This window comes from Phocoena sinus, chromosome 9 (genome assembly GCF_008692025.1).
Source record: "Phocoena sinus isolate mPhoSin1 chromosome 9, mPhoSin1.pri, whole genome shotgun sequence".
NCBI lineage: Eukaryota > Metazoa > Chordata > Mammalia > Artiodactyla > Phocoenidae > Phocoena > Phocoena sinus.
In genome coordinates, this window is record NC_045771.1 from 57,465,270 (window position 1) to 57,484,064 (window position 18,795).

Genomic DNA, 18,795 nt, shown 5'->3' on the forward strand with positions numbered 1-18,795 from the left:
AGCCTGAAGCCTCTCTGCACGTGCTCTGAGATTGGCACTTCCCTCTAAAATAGTCTAAGTTTGAACTGCCCGGTGAAGAGGCAGCATGCTTCCTTCGGTCTAGATTCACATGGAGGAGCTTTTTCCAGATGCTCAAAACCCAGTCCCCAGAGATTTGTGTTCCATTAATCTGAAGAGGTGCCAGACACCGGCATCTTTAAGAAGCTCATTGATTTCAAAGGGTATCAGGGTTGAGAATCACTGTCCTCAACCATATGTTGGCCACCCTGGCTCTGTCCCATTACTGCTGATTGAGTGTTTGACTCCTGCCCTTAAATCCCTCCTAATAAGGATTTGCTTTTTATACTCTAGCATATTCCTTCAGACTCAGCCTCTTTGGAATTTCAATACTGTTATACACTCTTTCATTACCCACCTGTCTTTTACCAAGCACTTTGTTTAAAATGCAATCTGTCATTTCATTAAACTGTTGTATGTATCATCAAGGTACAGCTTGGGTCAATGGTAAAATACTAAAGAATTTAAATTTGTTGAATATAGGTATTTTTAAGGTTTGCCTTTCTTTTAAAGTGGATTTGTCCCCCAGCTGAGAGGAATCTAAAAATCAGGCTGAAAAAATGGATCTATGCCTGGAAATCCCTGTTTTGTGACCCCAAACTTGCCTTTTAGTTAATAATTACAGCCACTTTGGCAAGGGCCCATTGCTGCTTTGCAACTGGCCTTGCAGCCTTGATTGCAAGACAGCTCTTTGTGCCACTCATGTTACCTCTAATGTGGCTGTCAGATCAAGATTAATGAAGCATCATTTATTGGGAACAGTCGATAAAGACCTGGGGGACTACTATCAAATAGCATTTAGTTAGAGCTTACAGGAAGGTAGTGCTGAGCAGGGCATAGCACTAAGTCCTTTCTCTCTTCACATCCCAACTCTTCCAACAAAATGAGAATTCCTAGAAGTGGCTGGCCTGAGCTGGTTTTAAAAGTGCCCCACTGCAATCCCATTTCCATTATCTCTTCTCACTGGGGTCGCACTTTGTATCTCATTCTTCAAGGAAGCACAAAAAGCATCTCCCAAACATTGTCTCAGGGATAGACTAATTGCTCTAACCTGGATTCCAGAAACTTTCTTGCATAAATTTTATTGTATGACTGCTGTTTTCCATCTTAACTCATGTCCTCACTTTCAGTCTGCGGGAAATAACCTCTCGTCATTCACAGACAATAAGTGTGGGTAACCAGATGGGTAGGTTAACCCTGAAATGTGGTAGAAAGTCTGACCCAACAAGTCTTGGAAAAAAAAAAAAAACACTGAGTCTTCTCTTCAAAATGCTACTTCTAGTCCAGACCAGATAATTCAAAGATGATCCTCTCTTGTCAGGACCCTGGCATCCCCTTCCTCTAATTGGGTGTTCTAACTCTCTTCCCGGCCCTATTCCCTAGAGGTCACTGAAGGAAGGAGGAAGAAGATGAGCACCGTGAGGTGCGGCGGGGTTACTGTGCTCTGTTATTTCACATCTTATTAGAAGAGATACGGAGCTTGAGGTGGAATGGCCTGTGTTCTGGGAGCTCAGTCCCCACACCAGTCAACTAGGGGCTCTAGTTTCAACATCTAGAGCCACCTGAATGCTTCCTGCAGGCTCAGGCTTGCTGTACTCTCAGGAACAAATCTCACCCCTTAACAGGGACTTATGCAATGTGTCTGTATCTGGACCCACTTAGTTCCAGCATCAGGATCTCCTTTGTAATGAAGATTATATTCCTTTTTAAGTATCTTAATCCCAGGTTTATTTCAATGGGACAGATTTTCTATCCAGTCTCCTAGAACGGAACTTTTCTGGCCCTGATACCTACAGTTCCTGGAGCTGGGCAGCTACTACCTTTTATTCCTCGGGGACCCTCTTTCCACTATGGCTTGTATCAGTCTCATCGGATAATGTGCTCTGCCTCTTACTGGAAGAGCTACTAAGTGCACTTTGCTGGTACCAGCCACTTTCTTATCTGGACTTTATTGTTTAACACAGTTTCATCTTGGCTGCACAATTTAGTCACAAGAACATTTAAACATCTTGATGTCCAGGTTGCACTCCAAACTAACTAAATCAGAATATCTGGGATGGTACCAGGGATGAGGATTATTTTTTAAAGCTCCCCAGCTTCTCAGCCAAGTTGAGAACCACTTACTACTAGCAGCTATCCAATCCCATTTCCCAGCCCCAAGTGCCTAATCTCTGGATTGAGGCTGTTGAACAACCTCATACCTACTTTTCACACATCCCTTTGCCTTGGCTCCCGACCACTCACCACTGAGCATCTTGGACTCCAGACTTCCATTCTATCTGGATAGATGACAATACTAAGACGCATAACTTCGGCCCCTAGCTTCTCACTTCACTTGGCACCTGGTACTCCTGCCTAAGCATCGCCGCCCAACTTCTAACCATAACAGTGAGGCTAGACTGAGGCCTGAAGGAGAACAATGTTCCCCCTTGAAAGTTCTGAAAGTACTTCAACCTGCATAAGTTTGTACGGTGATTTAGAAATATTATTTCTCAAATGCTTTTCCAAGACTGTTGCCCTTACTTAGAAAGAAAGGGATAGGTAAGAGCTCAGGAGACTTGGGTTCACTTGTGGTTTTATGTCAAATATTATGTGAGTATAAAATGAGATGCTATATATGAAAATGTTTTGGAAAGTTAAAAAATGATAGTCAATGAAAATATTTCCATGTTACTAATTAACTTTAGTTGTAAAAGTAACACCAAATTCACTTAACACACATCTGTTGGCTGTTCATGTTGGGCTGGGCACACAGCTGGGTTACTACAATCCATTTTAATTTAACTGGTCTTATTTACTGAGCATATTTTAATAATCTACTGTTGGAGCAGAAATCTGGTAAATGTCTAGAGTTACCACTTTCTAATTTATCTTCCCTACACATGACAGTTATATACAATTTTCAAGGTTACATCAAATTTCCATTATGCTTGTTCTACCAGCCCAGTACGCACAAACTCTACATCAAGCATTTGCATAAGTCATCAAATGTGAGACAACTGAAAAATTTTAAAAACTACACATTTAAATAAAACTTCAGTTTTAGAAATATTACTTTTATTAAAATTTAATATTAAATATTTAAAATATATAACATTTTCATTTTTATCTAACATTTAATATAATTTATGACTAAGGGGCATAACTGATCAGCAATGTGACTTAAAAAATAAGGGCAGCTTGCAATCTTAGACAACTGGGTAATATTTCATTTATGGAAATTCTTCAGAATGTGCTAAACTGCATAGAATATGACGTGGTAGTATATTTTGGATCTGATTTTCTTTTCAGAACTAGAAAAACGCTAAAAGATTCATAGCAAAATATACAATAAAAAAAAATACTCTACCTGCTACATCAAAGTCCGGAAAATAATCTGGGCAGTGCTGTTGGGCGAGCACTCCAGCCGGTGTGTCATCCCAGCAGGACCATCCATCCCAGGTACGGTTGCAATACAGACCTGGCCATTTAGAAAGAAATTATATTACAGTTGTCAAAGACTGTAGAATCCTCAGCAGGATTTCACAGTGCATAGACAGCTATTCTGGGACTCTCCACTTGGACATGGAAATATTAAAACAACAGTAGCAGCAGCAGCAACAAAATAAAGGTATTAACTTTTCCAAGTACTAAGGAATTTCCTTTTTTTTCTTTTGTAGGACATTCTCCATTTGTTCCTCAAAAGGCATATTTGTCATCTGTATGGAATATTTCCTCCAAAATCTTTCCTTTAAAATATCTCCAGAAATGCTATGAAAAAAGTCTTGTGAAAGTATATGCAATATTACCCCTGGATAAAAGGCTTTGGAACATTTGTAGCCTACTAACCATTAACCTTCAAAGGGGTTGCCTTAGGTAGTTCTATTGTTAATCCAAGGGTGATGCACTTGTTTAGGAGATGCATTTGCAGCCGGTTAATGGGCTACATATAAAAACAGTCTTATTAGTTTAGAATCACACCATTACTGACTAAAATAATGCTTAGTTTGATCACTTTATGTATTCTTCAACATTGGCTCCAAGTGGTTTCTCACTGCTTTCAAAAATTAAATCTACTCTTGAAGGGGGAAACTTTTAGTGCAATTGTAAAAGTATCTATTTTTTCATACACCTTCTTATTGATACTAGTGTGAGGCTGGGGTCAGATCATGAGGTGTCTTAAATGCCATCCTAAGGAGTCTGGGTTGTTTTTTTTTTTTCCTGTAGGCAAGGTGGAACCATTGGGAATGACATGAACAAATCTAGATCTTAGTGAGAATAAGAAGGCTTTTAAGGATAAGATTAAAAAGAGAGACAAACTAGGTGACTATTGTAACAGTCCAGGTAAGAGATATTAAATGTCTAAAATAAGGCACTATTAGTGTATTTAGGAATATTAATGAAATGTAATTAACGGGGTGTGGATGTAAAACAGGAAAATACAAGGATGACTCATAAATATTAATCCTGAGGGTGGGGATAATGGCCGACTCCAGGAGGGCTCAAGCCAAGGAGTACTTCCCAGAACTTCCACTGCCCCTGTCCCCACGGTGAGCCACAGCCTCCCCCCAGCTCTGCAGGAGACCCTCCAACACTAGCAGATACACCAGAAATACATCTACACGTGGAACAACTCCTACAGAACACCTACTGAACACTGGCAGAAGACCTCACACCTCCCAAAAGGCAAGAAACCCCCCACGTACCTGGGTAGGGCAAAAGAAAAAAGATCCCACTACTGGGCATATACCCTGAGAAAACCATAATTCAAAAAGAGTCATGTACCAAAATGTTCATTGCAGCTCAATTTACAATAGCCCTGAGATGGAAACAACCTAAGTGCCCATCATCAGATGAATGGATAAAGAAGATGTGGCACATATATACAATGGAATATTACTCAGCCATAAAAAGAAATGAAATTGAGCTATTTGTAATGAGGTGGATAGACCTAGAGTCTGTCATACAGAGTGAAGTAAGTCAGAAAGAGAAAGATAAATACTGTATGCTAACACATATATATGGAATTTAAGAAAAAAAATATGTCATGAAGAACCTAAGGGTAAGACAGGAATAAAGACACAGACCTACTAGAGAATGGACTTGTGGATATGGGGAGGGGGAAGGGTAAGCTGTGACAAAGCGAGAGAGTGGCATGGACTTATATGTACTACCAAACGTAAAATAGCTAGTGGGAAGCAGCTGCATAGCACAGGGAGATCAGCTCGGTGCTCTGTGACCACCTAGAGGGGTGGGATAGGGAGGGTGGGAGGGAGGGAGACGCAAGAGGGAAGAGATATGGGAACATATGTATATGTATAACTGATTCACTTTGTTATAAAGCAGAAACTAGCACACCATTGTAAAGCAATTATACTCCAATAAAGATGTAAAATAAATAAATAAATATTAATCCTGAGTAAATGGCTCAGTGGCGGTGTCACATACCGAAGTGAGTATCCAGGAGGGATGAGTTTATGAGTAAGGTAATGGTGGAATTTGAAAATATTGTACTTGCGAAATGGCCAAGTGGAAATGTGCAGTAAATGTATGGGAGATGGACGGAGAGGATTAGGTGAAAGAATAACTGCATTTAAGGTGTTTCATTGCATAGAAGCCTGGTGTAAATTCTCAATTTCAGATAAAGGAATATTTTTTCTTTGAAAAAAATTAAATCTACCCTAAAACGTAAAGCTATTCAAAAGAACGAGCTTCAGGCTTTGAAGGCAGTTCTCAAAATAAAAAAAGTTTTAAATAATGATCATAGCACAAAAGTTCATCCTCCCAAGATGACTAAGACCAAAGCGAAGGAGACTGCACTCACTCGGTTTCTAAAAGTATCAATTTTGTGTTTCTGTTGTTTTACTTAGCTTCAGAGAAAGGGTTTGTTTGGGCAGTTACATATAATGCCTTTTCAGGTTCTTAAACACTGAAACCGCTGCAGACAGAAGAATGACATGTGTCTTTCAACTGATTCACTTTTTTGTTTGAAGGAAAATGCTAAAAATAGGAACTACAAATTAAAACCTTAATTGTTTGATGGCAAACCATGTATAGTAAATAGAGTATATTCAACTAATTTTCCCCCTAGGAAGCAGTGTGCTGTCTTAGAATATAGTGGGGTGTAAAAGATCTTGTTGGGTCTTTTCAAGTGCTTTAGGGGTCAGGGGAGAGAATTTAAATGAATGTAGCAATGCTTGGTCATCACATCCTCTCTTTTGTTTTCCCCTGGGCCCTCTGTAGCTAATAGAATATGCTTGGCGCTAAGAAGAGTTGGGCAGTCACACAGAGCATTCTAGAGAAGGTGATAGATAAACAACGTCTGCCCAGGAGATATCTTTTTCTAATTCCTCTGGGAACTGGGGGTAGAAAAGGAGAAGGATTAGCATGAGTTGCCACCCAATTGACAGGTAAGGGAAGATACTACCTAATTAACCCAGGCAAGACAGAGTTCTGATAGGCTCTGCCTCAGGCTAATTCTCTGCCCACTATTTTCCAACTCTCCTCCTGTTATTCTCTACTTCCTTCCCTCACATAGTCCTATATTGTTCCTGCTTGCCATGGGTGAATACTGGGCTATGTGTAGTAATTTTGTCGTAAATGCAGATATTCGCCAAAAAGCAGTCAGGTGAACTTGAGCAAAGAAACTAGGCATGTCTGCTGTATGAAATACTCAAACATACCACGGTATGAAAGCCACTGTTAAAACTATTGGCATATTAAATTAAAATTAGTCAACACATATTTACCCACAGAAGAAAATAAGCCTTTCCTGATGTTTGAAATTCACATACGTCCTTTCTTTTACCTTCTCCTTGGTATGGGAGTAACTTTTGCATTCCTGATGTTTGAAACACACATTCACATACATCTTTCTTTTTACCTTCTCCTTGGTATGGGGGTAACTTTTGCATTCGGTCATAGCATCTGTGCTGTGCCTCCAACAGTCTCTGCTTTCCTAAAAGGTAGAGAAATGGCTCCGGCTCTATTGTTGGAGGGTGGGTGACCTCTGAAGTGGCAGGAAGAACCGGAATTGGGCGCTGTATTAGAAAGGAAACTGAGTTACTTATGGGGAGTAGAGATGGGTGAATACATAATGAAACAATCAAAAAATATGAAAACGTTTATTTTTCCTTCTGTAAGCAACAATTATGCATGGTCTCCATGTGGAATATTTTTGCTTTATAATTAAAAAGTGTACTTACATTTCATCTATAAATTCTACCTAAAATTTTCCTATTTGCCTTCATTCTGTTCACTCTTGAAAATATATAGCACCCACACAAACTCATGCACCTCTTTACAAGATTGTTTTAATTTTATCAGTGTAAAGTTTAGAAGTAAACAAAGCAAATAACCTGATTTCCAAAATATGAATATTAAATCAACTTTGTTTTGTTTGGAACTCCTAAGAATCATGAATCATGTTATTTAAAGTAGCTATATTAGTGCAATAAATACGTTTTAATTGGATTCTTTCAGCTGATTTGTTTGTACTTAGATTGCACACACTGCCAACAATTTACCCCATTTATTCCATAGAATAAAATCTGTTCTTCTGAAATAGTCTGCTTGAGGTAATTGGCCTTACTTTCTTTAAATTGGTTTCATCAGCCGATGACCTATACAAGGTATCATTTTCACTGCTGAAAATCAATGTAAATCTTAAATATTTCTCTTAGAGCTTTTGAATTTTCAGTACAGACTGACATTAGGTTTGTCAGTCTGTTAGTTTTCACTACCATCATAGGTCCCATTCATCTAAGTTGTGTGTGTATGTATCTGAAAAGATGAATGTCTGACAAATTGTCCTAAGTTGTGTTTAGATAGATTTCAATTTCTTTTGTGGCTCTGATGTTTTTAGTAGTGCTTGAATCTGATTTTTTTTATATCCATGTTCTGTATAGAGTTTTTTGGAGAAGACTTGCAAGCTTCAGCCTGCATTGACTTTTTCTGAAGTTAGAAATTCTCCTTGCTTTCTATTACATCTGTTGAAACACTTTTAATTGGCCTTATTCTGTTTAAATTATTCTAAGACTAAAGTTTCCCCAATGTACTGATAGCAGAAAGAGTGTTATGTACCTTTCTCTATTCTCTACAGTCTCTAAAATAAACATCTTTATTAAGTTGACCTGTATACCCCAGGATATTCCCGGTAGAGCCTCACTGTTTTCCAGTGTATCTCATTGCGTAGACAGGGCATCCTGTCCTATGAGACAGCCTATCACTAAAGGCTAAACTGTACAGAGCACTAAACAATAAAAATTCAGAGTAGAGAGAGAGCATGGGGGAAGAATAGTTGGGAATGACTACAGATACAAGGTAGAATTTGAATTGGATCTTGAGTATATGTACCATCACATAGGCAGAGAGGAGAGGGAAGGCTTTGTGGATGGTAGGAAAGGTATGCAGGTAAGTCCAGAGGAAGGAAGTGGTATGTGTGAAACACTGTACTGAAACCATACTGCCTGGAGGGGAGCATATTTGAGGGTAAGACATGAAATCAAGGAAAAACAGATAATACAGGGCCCTGTGAGAACGAATACAAAACGTCTGGGACATGAAAGGCTCAATATATTTTAGCAAATATTTTAAAAACATGATGAAATGAAGCTGTCTTGCTGTTTTTTGATCAGTGAAGGTTGCGAAAGGAGAATGTTAATAAAATTCATGTGGTGGGCATCAGATGTCCACAGATTAGTGCTGGGGAGGCCAGCCAGGCAGCTGAAGGCATGGACTAGATCACCTTAAGATGGAACAAGAGAGAGCAACTCAGCACTTTCTCAAGTAATAAAAGCACCGAGGTATATTTGAATATAAGGAATGGAGAACAGTAAGAGTCAAATAGCCCAGATATTTTAGCCTATATGGCTAGGAAAAAAAAAAAATGGTAGCGTCTTGAGAAAGAGAAGACATTAAGAAAGGAAAACCTTACTCGGAGGAGAAGGTAAGTTCTCTTTTGGACTAGATCTGGGGGTGCCAGCAAGTCATCTGAGTAGAAATCACTTGCAAACAGAAGAGGGTGAGTACTTATTGTTATAACATTACTGTTATAACTGTAGATGAATACTTATTGTGAATATATTTGACACTAAGTGTTAGGATTATTTCTAATTTTAATGCCTCTAGAATTTGTGACAAGAAATTAATGAACCGACAAAGATTATTAAAGGTGTACGAATCCTTTACCAATGTAGCTGAACAACATTATGTTGTAATATGACCCCTTTCCCACTGGTTTTAAGATCAGTCAGTCAGCAAATAGTCATTGAACTTGATGAGCCAAGTATCGAGCTAGAGGCTGAGGATACGGTGCTGAGTAAAACAAGCACAGATCCTGCCCTCGTGGAACTTACAGTCCAGCAAGAAAGACCAACACTATAAATATTTCCAGACACCAGAAACTGTGAAAGGTAAAGAATTATTAATCGTTAAATGCTCAGATATTCCATTAGGAATTGAGAGATGGTTTGGGAGTAAGGAAAAGTATTTTGAAGACATTTCATGTAAAGGCTTCTTGGTGGATTTTATTAGCCTACATTTGTATGAATGTGTTTTAATAATTTGACTAAAGATCATGTAACCATGATCTTTAATTGATTACAGTGTCCTCACAATAAGATACAAATGATTGGTTCAGCTTATGCATCTATTTGATTCTTTGTGGCTCTATTCTTAGAATCTTGAGTTGATATGAAAATCATCATTTGATATTATTTCTGGGTCATTTCCCCACCATCTTCAAATCAAATTAGAAGATTATGATGTTATATATAAATCTTTTCTGTCACTTATTAGATATTTTAGACATTAGGAACTACTTTGCTTAAGTTTGACACTCTTTCCAGAAGTAACATTCTGAATTCTACTTTTAAACGAACTACGCAACCAATTAAATGTTCCTGTGTTAGCTGGAAATTCATGGAGGCCATGGGGAGGCAGTATGTGCAAGAATAGCCAACTGGAAACCCTATACCTGTGTTTTCAATGACAACATTATTTGGTTTAATGCAGTTTTAACACCAGTAGTAGCGGAGATATGACCATCTCAAAAAGTAGGTGTAGTTCACGTAGACGACAGTAGCATCGATCTTATCATTCCACCAATGTTGAAACAACTCCAGTGAACTTCCTGTAACCTGGTTCAGCAGAGATTGTTTCAACACTGAGGGAATGAGGAATCAGAACTTCTGCCCTTAGAAGAACCATAATAATCTGTGGCCGCTCCTGGTCTGGTTCATGTTTGAGCATTGATGATGCAATTTTTCCAGGGGTAGCTGAATGTTTCAGTGATTTTCTTCGGAAAATAACATATACACTGAGGCATTCTGTTATGTATATAACATACAGATATATGTAGATATAAGTATATAGCCATTACACCTATATAATTCCGATCATGGAATTACTACTGCTTAAAATAACACGTAAAGTTCATTGATTAACTTTATGCTAATTATTTCATACAGTTAAAAATAGCTAGTGAGGTGGTATAATTTTCAGCAGTAAAGGGGTAAAAGAGAAGCAGTAGTGATTAAACCACCAAGCAATGTGAAAAACAATATTCAGCTTATCATAAGTGTTATGTTTATTCTATGTATTTGTGGAATGTAAATATATAATTTTATGCTCACACGAAGATAGAAAATGAGACATTAAGGGCATGTTGCTTTTCTGAATAAAGACTGAAATTCAAAGTTTTGCATTCAAGCCATCTTGCATGATTCTTCCAAAATCTAACAAAAACCACCTCTTTAATTGTTGTCCTACGTAGCAGTTTAGCCACCGTATATGTGATGTCACTCCTAAAGGTTCCAGTAGATGGCGCCACACATACGACCACCAAGCTGCCACTGACAGCTGTAGTCCGCAGCCGAAACATCACTGTTCTTTCAGTTAATATTTTGAGTGCCTCCCACATGCCAGGCACTGTTCTAGGTTCTGAAGATTCAGCAGTGAACAAAACTGGCAAGGTCCCTGCCCTCATGGAGCTTACATTCTAGAAAGTTTCAACCACACTATCATGGGGTCCAGAGGTAAAGCAATCTATTCGAATGGCCGTGTGTTTAAGCAATTCCTACTTTGATTAAGACTATCAGCCTCCTTGTGTGTTACAGGTGGTTTCTAGAAGTACAGAGACAGAACAAGTAGAGAGCTGTTCTGTGTAGAACTTTGAAGAATGGTCCAAACCTACTGAATGTGGGGATCCATTCTACTGGGTTGAAGGGAGACATTCCTATTGATTGCCACAGACAGAACTGCTCTAACAGGACTATGAATCCAGAATCCACAAGCTGATGTGAACCACTTTCCATGTCACCACTCTTAATGATGATAATGTCTACGTTCAGATTACTTGTAGCTTTCCGTTACTCATACCTTTCAAAATAACAAAGGATAAAATAGAGCTTTGTAAAGTGTTAGCCCTGCTTTTTCCAGGTAGGATCAGATGCCTGGTTGGTGTCCTACGTACTTTCTACCTGAGCATTATATAAACAAAACTGCCGTATATTATCATAAACTCAACAGAAATAGGGGACTACAGCTAAGTGAACAACAACATAAAGTAGGTTCTTCTGAGAAGCATTATGTCTTCATCATTGTTGTCACTGTCATCGTCATCACTACCATCTTTTTAGCACTCACTAAGTGCCAAGCACTGTTCTAAGCCTACTGTATTACTGCAGGTAAGAGAAAGTGAGTGGGTAGTTTTGGTAAAAGTAGATGAGGCTAATAGAATGCAGTGACACAAACTGATAGTTTTTAAAGGCCATTTGGAAATCAGGTCGGTAGAATTCAATAAATATATTGGTAGTGGTTAGTAATGTATCCAAGAAGTGACATTTTAGAATAATTAAAGTCAGCGTCGTTTAAAAATTTCCTTTTCTCTAGAGAGCATCAATGTGGAACATAACGAGTTTTTTAGAAGGAAACTGATGTATGAAATTTTTTATGGACAAATCCTCCAAATCCAATAGGTAACCCAAACACACAGAAGCAAAATTTATGTTACAGTGAAGAGAGCACAAAGCCATTTAAGTACCCTATGCAATGTTTGCTAGTAAAAAAAAAAATGCCCACAAACCATAAGACACCTGTCGTGCTCATGCAAATATATGAAATTCTTTCAGTCTTTGAATTTTAAAATGTATTAGGTAAGAGTTTTGAAAAAAGTGATTTTTTTTAAAACATACCAAAAGTTATATACTCTTTGTAAAAGAAACAAAAAACGGTGACTGGATAATACTCAAACTTTCTTATTATCTAGTAGTTACTTTATGATTTCTTCTATCTATGTCTAGTTATATGCTTTATGAAATTTAAAAATGTTTACACATAGTTGATCACATAGGATTTCATTTGAGATGAACAATATCAGTATGAATAGAATATACCAATATTTCTGCATCTATAGAATATGACATAAGGCTTAGACATTTACAGACGAAATAAAATATTCCAGTAGTTTCTACAATATTCTTGCTGAAAATTTATTTCGAAGAGCATGAAGGTACCTACATTTCCAAGTACTAGATTACTTTTAGCAGATTATACTGTACTTTATCTGAAGATTAAAATAACATGACAGTCTTACATAATAAAATAAACTATACTCATTCAAACAGGTACAGAAGGGCTACATTAGCAATCATTCCCATAAACTTTGATGTAGAACATTACAAAATGTAAATTCCCTTAAAATTAAGTTAACATGTATGAAATGTTAGTAATAGTTTTCCTTGAATAATATTAAGGGGAGATTTGTTAACAAAACATTAAAGAAAATTAGTTTGGTTTTTGGAGAACAATGTCTACCCTTGCAAATGCCCAATCATAATCATACGACTTCAGCATTCTTGATTAACATAGCTTAAGATAACTTTGTTTCACTTACATTCAGAAAGAAGAAGAGGGTCAAGCACCAGCGTGTAAGTGTGAACCTCATCTTGGGCTTTGGAAGACGGTCTTCCAAGACCTAGAAAAATATAAAAGTAACAAAGACATTTAAATTAATACAGCTCTAACATTGACTGTGGCCTTTTTTTCTTGTCTATTTGACTTGAAGAAGATCAATGCCCAAAGACACCCTAAATACAATCCATGTAAACACAGTAAGCTTGTGAGGCAAATGCAGCAGCATGTTCCATTGCCCTTCCTCTCAGCCAGGAAGACTTGTCTGGTTGTTGTCTAAAGTTCTCCCATTAAGAAATTCTGGAGCCCCCTTTACATATCAGGACATAAAAGACTGAGAAATCAAGAGCAATCAGTGTGGACTTCAGTTAACACATGGCATCAGAAGAACTGCTGAAAATTTTCAATGGAAACATCCACAAAAGTCACCTCAATGGACATGAATAAAATCTGTGCTTTGTCAAGGATTAATAGCTATGCCTTCCAGGTAATCAAAAGCCAACTTTTATTTAAGCAGTCTTACTTGCAGCCTTGAGTATTTTTCTTTCCTACAAATTCTTCAAGCGTCAAGTTGCTATTAAAAGTAAATTTATTCCATAGTAAGGCTTGTTTGTTCCCTAAGAGGTCACCAGTCCTACTCAAGAGCACAACAGTCAGAAACAGGCTGCTCTGTCACAAATAAGAGTTCTTGGTTACTCTGCAGGTAATTTTACACAAGGAAAAATAAAAGAGTGAAATTTTAAATATATATATTTCATCAGCGGGATTTGTGTGAAAACGATTTCGACTAGGGGTGAATGGTTATCATTGCATCTAACACTCTACTCATTGCACCACTTTTAGGTTTTACATATTCTGCTAGGTTTCAGTTAGTATCTACACTGTATGCCTGTTGGGCTGCACCTTGCAGGCCTGCGAGCCTTGAGACCAAAGAAATGGCCTGGAGACAGCGGTGGAAACATCCATGGTTTACTGGAGAGGGTAACTTAAGCAAAAGGTCCTGGAGCAATATCCCACGTTTTACAGCAGATGGCAGGCAGGACATGACAGCAAGCTTTGCAACTTGGAGGAGAAGGAGGCTACCATTTATAAGGGGAATTGATATCAGGTTGGCTCAGTTACCAGGGGAACCAGCAGCTGGGGCAGGGAGCAAACACATAGGCAGGTACTACTTAAGCTCTATAATTAAGAGGATTGGAGAGTCACCTGAGAGAAGCAGAGCCTGCTTGAGCAGGGGATGTACAGATAGCAAGAGAGCAGCCATCTTGAATGGCCTGACGATACACTCCACTCCTACACACCCTGCAGAAGCCTTACAATCTTGATCCGCCCCTCTTCCGTGATATCCCTGGGGTCAGGAATACAGAGGCACACTCCAACCAAAGACCACACATGCAATACAGACACCAGAGGCTTGAGAGCATCACGAGTCCAAGAGGTGGGCAAACTTTGGAGCCAGGCGCTTAGCCGGTCAATTTTTCATGGAAGTCCAGATGAGGGTGAAAATGTCCTCTCGCAACAGGGACCCAATCAAACTCATTTCACAGTGAGGCCACCACTGTCACCCAGTCCACAGATTCCTTCCACTTAGACTAAGGAGGGAAGGCAAGATGTTTAACAGGCACAACACAGGGGAGATCATGACTATTAAGCAAAATACAAGCAGTAAAAGCACGCTGAGATCACATTGCCCCTGCATGGGGTTTTCGTCCTGGCCTGCAGTACCCCACCACCTCTCCATCCTCAGTCCCCACAGCCAGTGCCGAATGCTGGAGAGGCCTGTAGCAACGGACCACAGGGTTAATATGATGGTGCCTTTCTCCAGTAGGGGGCCTGGATTAATTACCTCAGTACTTTTAGGTGGGGCTTGGTAGAAGACAGGTGAGATCTGTAAATCCCTTTCTAATCCTCTTCCCCACAAGGCAGCAAACCCAAACCACTGGGGACTTGCCTGCCAGTCCTAGGGTCATTTATGATGTGTTCCCCTGGGGGTAGATCCTGTGTCAAGGGCAAAAGCAAGTTATTGGCCTGACCGACCGTTTGGCAGCAGTCGTTAGGTGGTCGACAGTTGAGCTTGGATTGTGTTGACTAGTTGCCTCTGGGTTAACAGGGCATCAGCACTGGGACGATTGCTCCTGGGACATGTCCTCATGTTGGAAGAGAGCGTTTTCTGTATCAGTTGCTGCGTAGTCCCTTCATCCTTTCAATTAGCCCAGCAGCACAGGGGCTGTAGGGCGGGGGAAATGTCAGTGTACGGCATTTATATTGGCCCATTTCTGAACTGCATGACCAGTAAAGTAGGGGGGTTTTTGGGGTTTTTTTGGCCACGTTGGGTCTTCATTGCTGCATGCAGGCTTTTCTCTGGTTGCGGTGCGCGGGCTTCTCATCACAGTGCCTTCTCTTGTTGCGGAGCACGGGCTATAGGTGTGCAGGCTTCAGTAGTTGTGGCGCACGGGCGTAGTTGCTCCACGGCATGTGGGATCTTCCCGGACCAGGGCTTGAACCTGTGTCCCCTGCATTGGCAGGTGAATTCTTAACCACTGTGTCACCAGGGAAGCCCCTAAAGTGGGGTTTTTTGCATTACTCTATGACTCCGTAGACCTCGAGTAATGGCTTCCACCTGTTGTAACGCACTGTAGACTGCACACAGCTGTTCCAAGAAACAATACTGTTGCTCTGCCCCCTTCCGCAGCTGAACCAGAAGCCAAGGACATTCTGCCATTGCCACAAGCCCCAGCCAAACCCTCTGGTGAACTGGCCACCTCCAACTGACAAGCCTGACCCGAGGTGACACCCCTAAAGCCTGTGTCTGTAGTTGTTTAGGGGTGGTGGGTCGGGGGTATGCTCGTCTTACCTGACCAGCTAACATCCAAGTACTTGATAGATAATCCAAGTTCTTACACTTTGTATTCACCAGCCATCCCCATGCAGTCAGATGAGCCACGAGTACGGGGCTGCTGCTTTCACACCGGAAGAAGGCTCTAAGGTTAACAGGATGTCATCAGTACGACGGAAGAGAAAAACATCTCCCATGGTAGTCAGCTGCCACAGAGCCCCACATGCTAGTGGATGGCCTCCTCGGGATCACCTCTGCAACTTTCCATACCCCAGCCTTATTTTCTGACATCTCAGCACTCACGGCAGTTTCTTCGGCCTCCTGGTTGGCTCACCAGTGGTTGGGCTGCACTTCGCAGGCCTGCAAGCCTTATAGCTGCCCAGCCTTGGGACCAAAGAGCCTGGAGACAGCAACAGAGACTCCGTGGTTTTTTGGACGGGGACTCTTAAGCAAAAGGTCCTGGAGCGACACCCCACTGTTTACAGCAGAGGGCGAGCAGACAGGCCGTGGTACCGTCCTTCACTACCGGGGGAGGCGGGGTGGGGCGGTGCGGGCAGAGAAAGAGGCTACCATTTATAGGGGAACTGACGTCATGGTGGCTCAGTTACCAGGGAAATCAGCAGCTGGGGCAGGGCGTGAGCACGTAGGCAGTTACTAATTAGGCCCTATAATTAAGGGGATTGGATATTCATGTGAGAGAAGCAGGACTTGGTGGATCAGGAGATGTACAGAGCAAGAAAACAACCATCTTGAGTGGCCTGACCATACAATGCCTAATATACTTGTCCCCAAGAGTAAATTGTATTCAATTCACATATTAGCATGCCAGGAAATTGAGAAAGTATAACTTTCAAGTGTCATTTTATATGCTGATCATTACCCCTTGTTTCTGACACTTCAAGCCCACTAGTAAGTTGAAAACACATACATGTATTGACAGCCGAGGCATTACAAGGGATGCAAATATGGGTGAGACGGATGAGATGCGGTTTCAGTACAAGAAACTGAGCATGGTGGGGGGGATGGGGGCAGAGAGCAATACGAATGATGTAAGACATGTGCTAAAATAACTATCATACAGCCTGGGTAAAAAGTTCAATAAAATGGCACAAATACAGAGCTTTATAAAGGATCATTTCTGATTGGGGGAACGAGAGAAGGATTTGTATTTTGACCTAAAATTTGAGAACTGAATAGGGTTTTAAGAAACAAAGACCTACATAGGCAGAGAAAGCAGATTTAAAACAAGATGTGGAGATAGAAGAATGTAGGGGTAGCCGAAGAATAAGGAATACAAAACTTTAATTTAGCTGGAGCTTAGAGCTTCTCAGGAAGTGAAAATAAGGGTAGAAAAGTAGGTTTTGAGTGCCTAGAAAATTTATTACCCAAACCACCTTTTGGCACTTTGTGTGCCTGCCACACATTTTCATCTATGTATGTACACAACTTAACAACCTGGCCTGATGCGAAACCTCTTTCAGAAAAGGATTATGTTTTAGCTATCTATAAATCTCTGGCACGGCACACAATCACTCACACGTGATTGTTATTTTTGATAATAATGGTGGTTTGTGGTCTGATGAATTCTAGGAAGCACAGAACTCTCTTGAATGTATTATTTTTCCCTTTTTGATTCCTTGTACTCCCATGTCAGTGACTTCCACAGTTATCCATGAACTGTCCAAACAGGAAACCAGGGATGGTCCTTGATTCCACCCACTTCCTTATACCTGACATCTAGGCTCTATGACTCCCATTCTATCAGCCCTTAGTATCTTGTTAAAGTGTTCACCCTTCTCCACCACCTTAGCTCAGAGCTCCATCTTTCTCATCAGTACCCTAGCAACAGCCTCATGACCAGTTTCCCTACTTCAAGTCGCCATCCCTCCAACCCATTTCCTATACCAAAATGAGTGTAATTGTATCTTCCTTCAGTGATTGCCTCCAAACTTTAAGTAAATGCATAAAACCCTTGGCTAGGAATGTAGTAATACAGGGCCCCCTTTAGCAACAAGCACCAATATGATCATGGAGGGGAATAAAAAGGGAGAAATTAAAGTTATCTCCTAGATAGCTAGCTTCGGTACAAGGACAGATAATGAAGGAATTCAGCAAGGGGAAGTAGGGAAGAGGAGGAGCTCTTCTCCCTTAACTGGGAATATTATTACCTGCGTACTGGATGAGACTTATTTCCTGATGTGAAAGGTAGGACTTTTGAAGTGTTCACATACCTGTGAAATTGGTACAGCTTTCCTTAGTTAGATCCTACTTTTTATTTATTTATTTATTTATTTTTGCGGTACGCAGGCCTCTCACTGTTGTGTCCTCTCCCGTTGCGGAGCACAGGCTCCGGATGCGCAGGCTCAGCGGCCATGGCTCATGGGCCCAGCCGCGCCGCGGCATGTGGGATCTTCCCGGACCGGGGCACGAACCTGCGTCCCCTGCATCGGCAGGCGGTCTCTCAACCAGTGCGTGACCAGGGAAGCCCCCTACTTTTTAAGAAGGAAATCATAGACATACAATGAATTTCTAAGGGTCTGTTGAGTATGATAGTCCTAGCATTTCGTCCCTGAGAGAAGCAGGATGTGTGGAACATTACAGGTGTTAAGAATTAAAAACCAGATCTGTTCTTCCCATGAAAGTCCTGCTCATTAATTCCAAACGTGAGAGCTAAGCACAGTGAGAAGCCAGCTTCTCTATGACGGTGAATATGGGGCGATTAGGCAGTTAATTGGCTTATTCTATCTATGTCACATATGTGATGTCACTTGATATTTTACAAAGTATCAGTTGCTTGGTTTTGACTAAACAGTATCATTACAATGCAGAGCAATAGAAACGGTGGGAGACTTGTCACCCTTAAGGTGAGTGGAGCTGTGTAGTCATCTTGGCCTAGGAAAGGGGAGGTCCAGGCTTTCAAAGCCCCACATACCGCGTTTACACTTGTACCATGAACAACTAAGGTGAATGAAAATAGATCTGAGACTGAACACTTGGAAATGACAGAGAGG

The 18,795-nt window shown here is 40.5% G+C and overlaps 1 protein-coding gene across 2 annotated transcripts in view; it reads right to left on the reverse strand.

The window, feature by feature from the left end:
- Positions 1–18,795, reverse strand: part of CALCR (calcitonin receptor) — a 151,252-nt gene that overhangs the window by 54,772 nt on the left and 77,685 nt on the right. For both annotated transcript variants that reach the window (XM_032643050.1, XM_032643049.1), the window contains exons 3-5: positions 12,932–13,012; positions 6,920–7,076; positions 3,407–3,517 (exon numbers count right to left, since the gene is read on the reverse strand). In XM_032643050.1, coding sequence (XP_032498941.1) covers positions 3,407–3,517; positions 6,920–7,076; positions 12,932–13,012 — 349 coding nt within the window. The remainder of the gene's footprint in view (positions 1–3,406; positions 3,518–6,919; positions 7,077–12,931; positions 13,013–18,795) is intronic.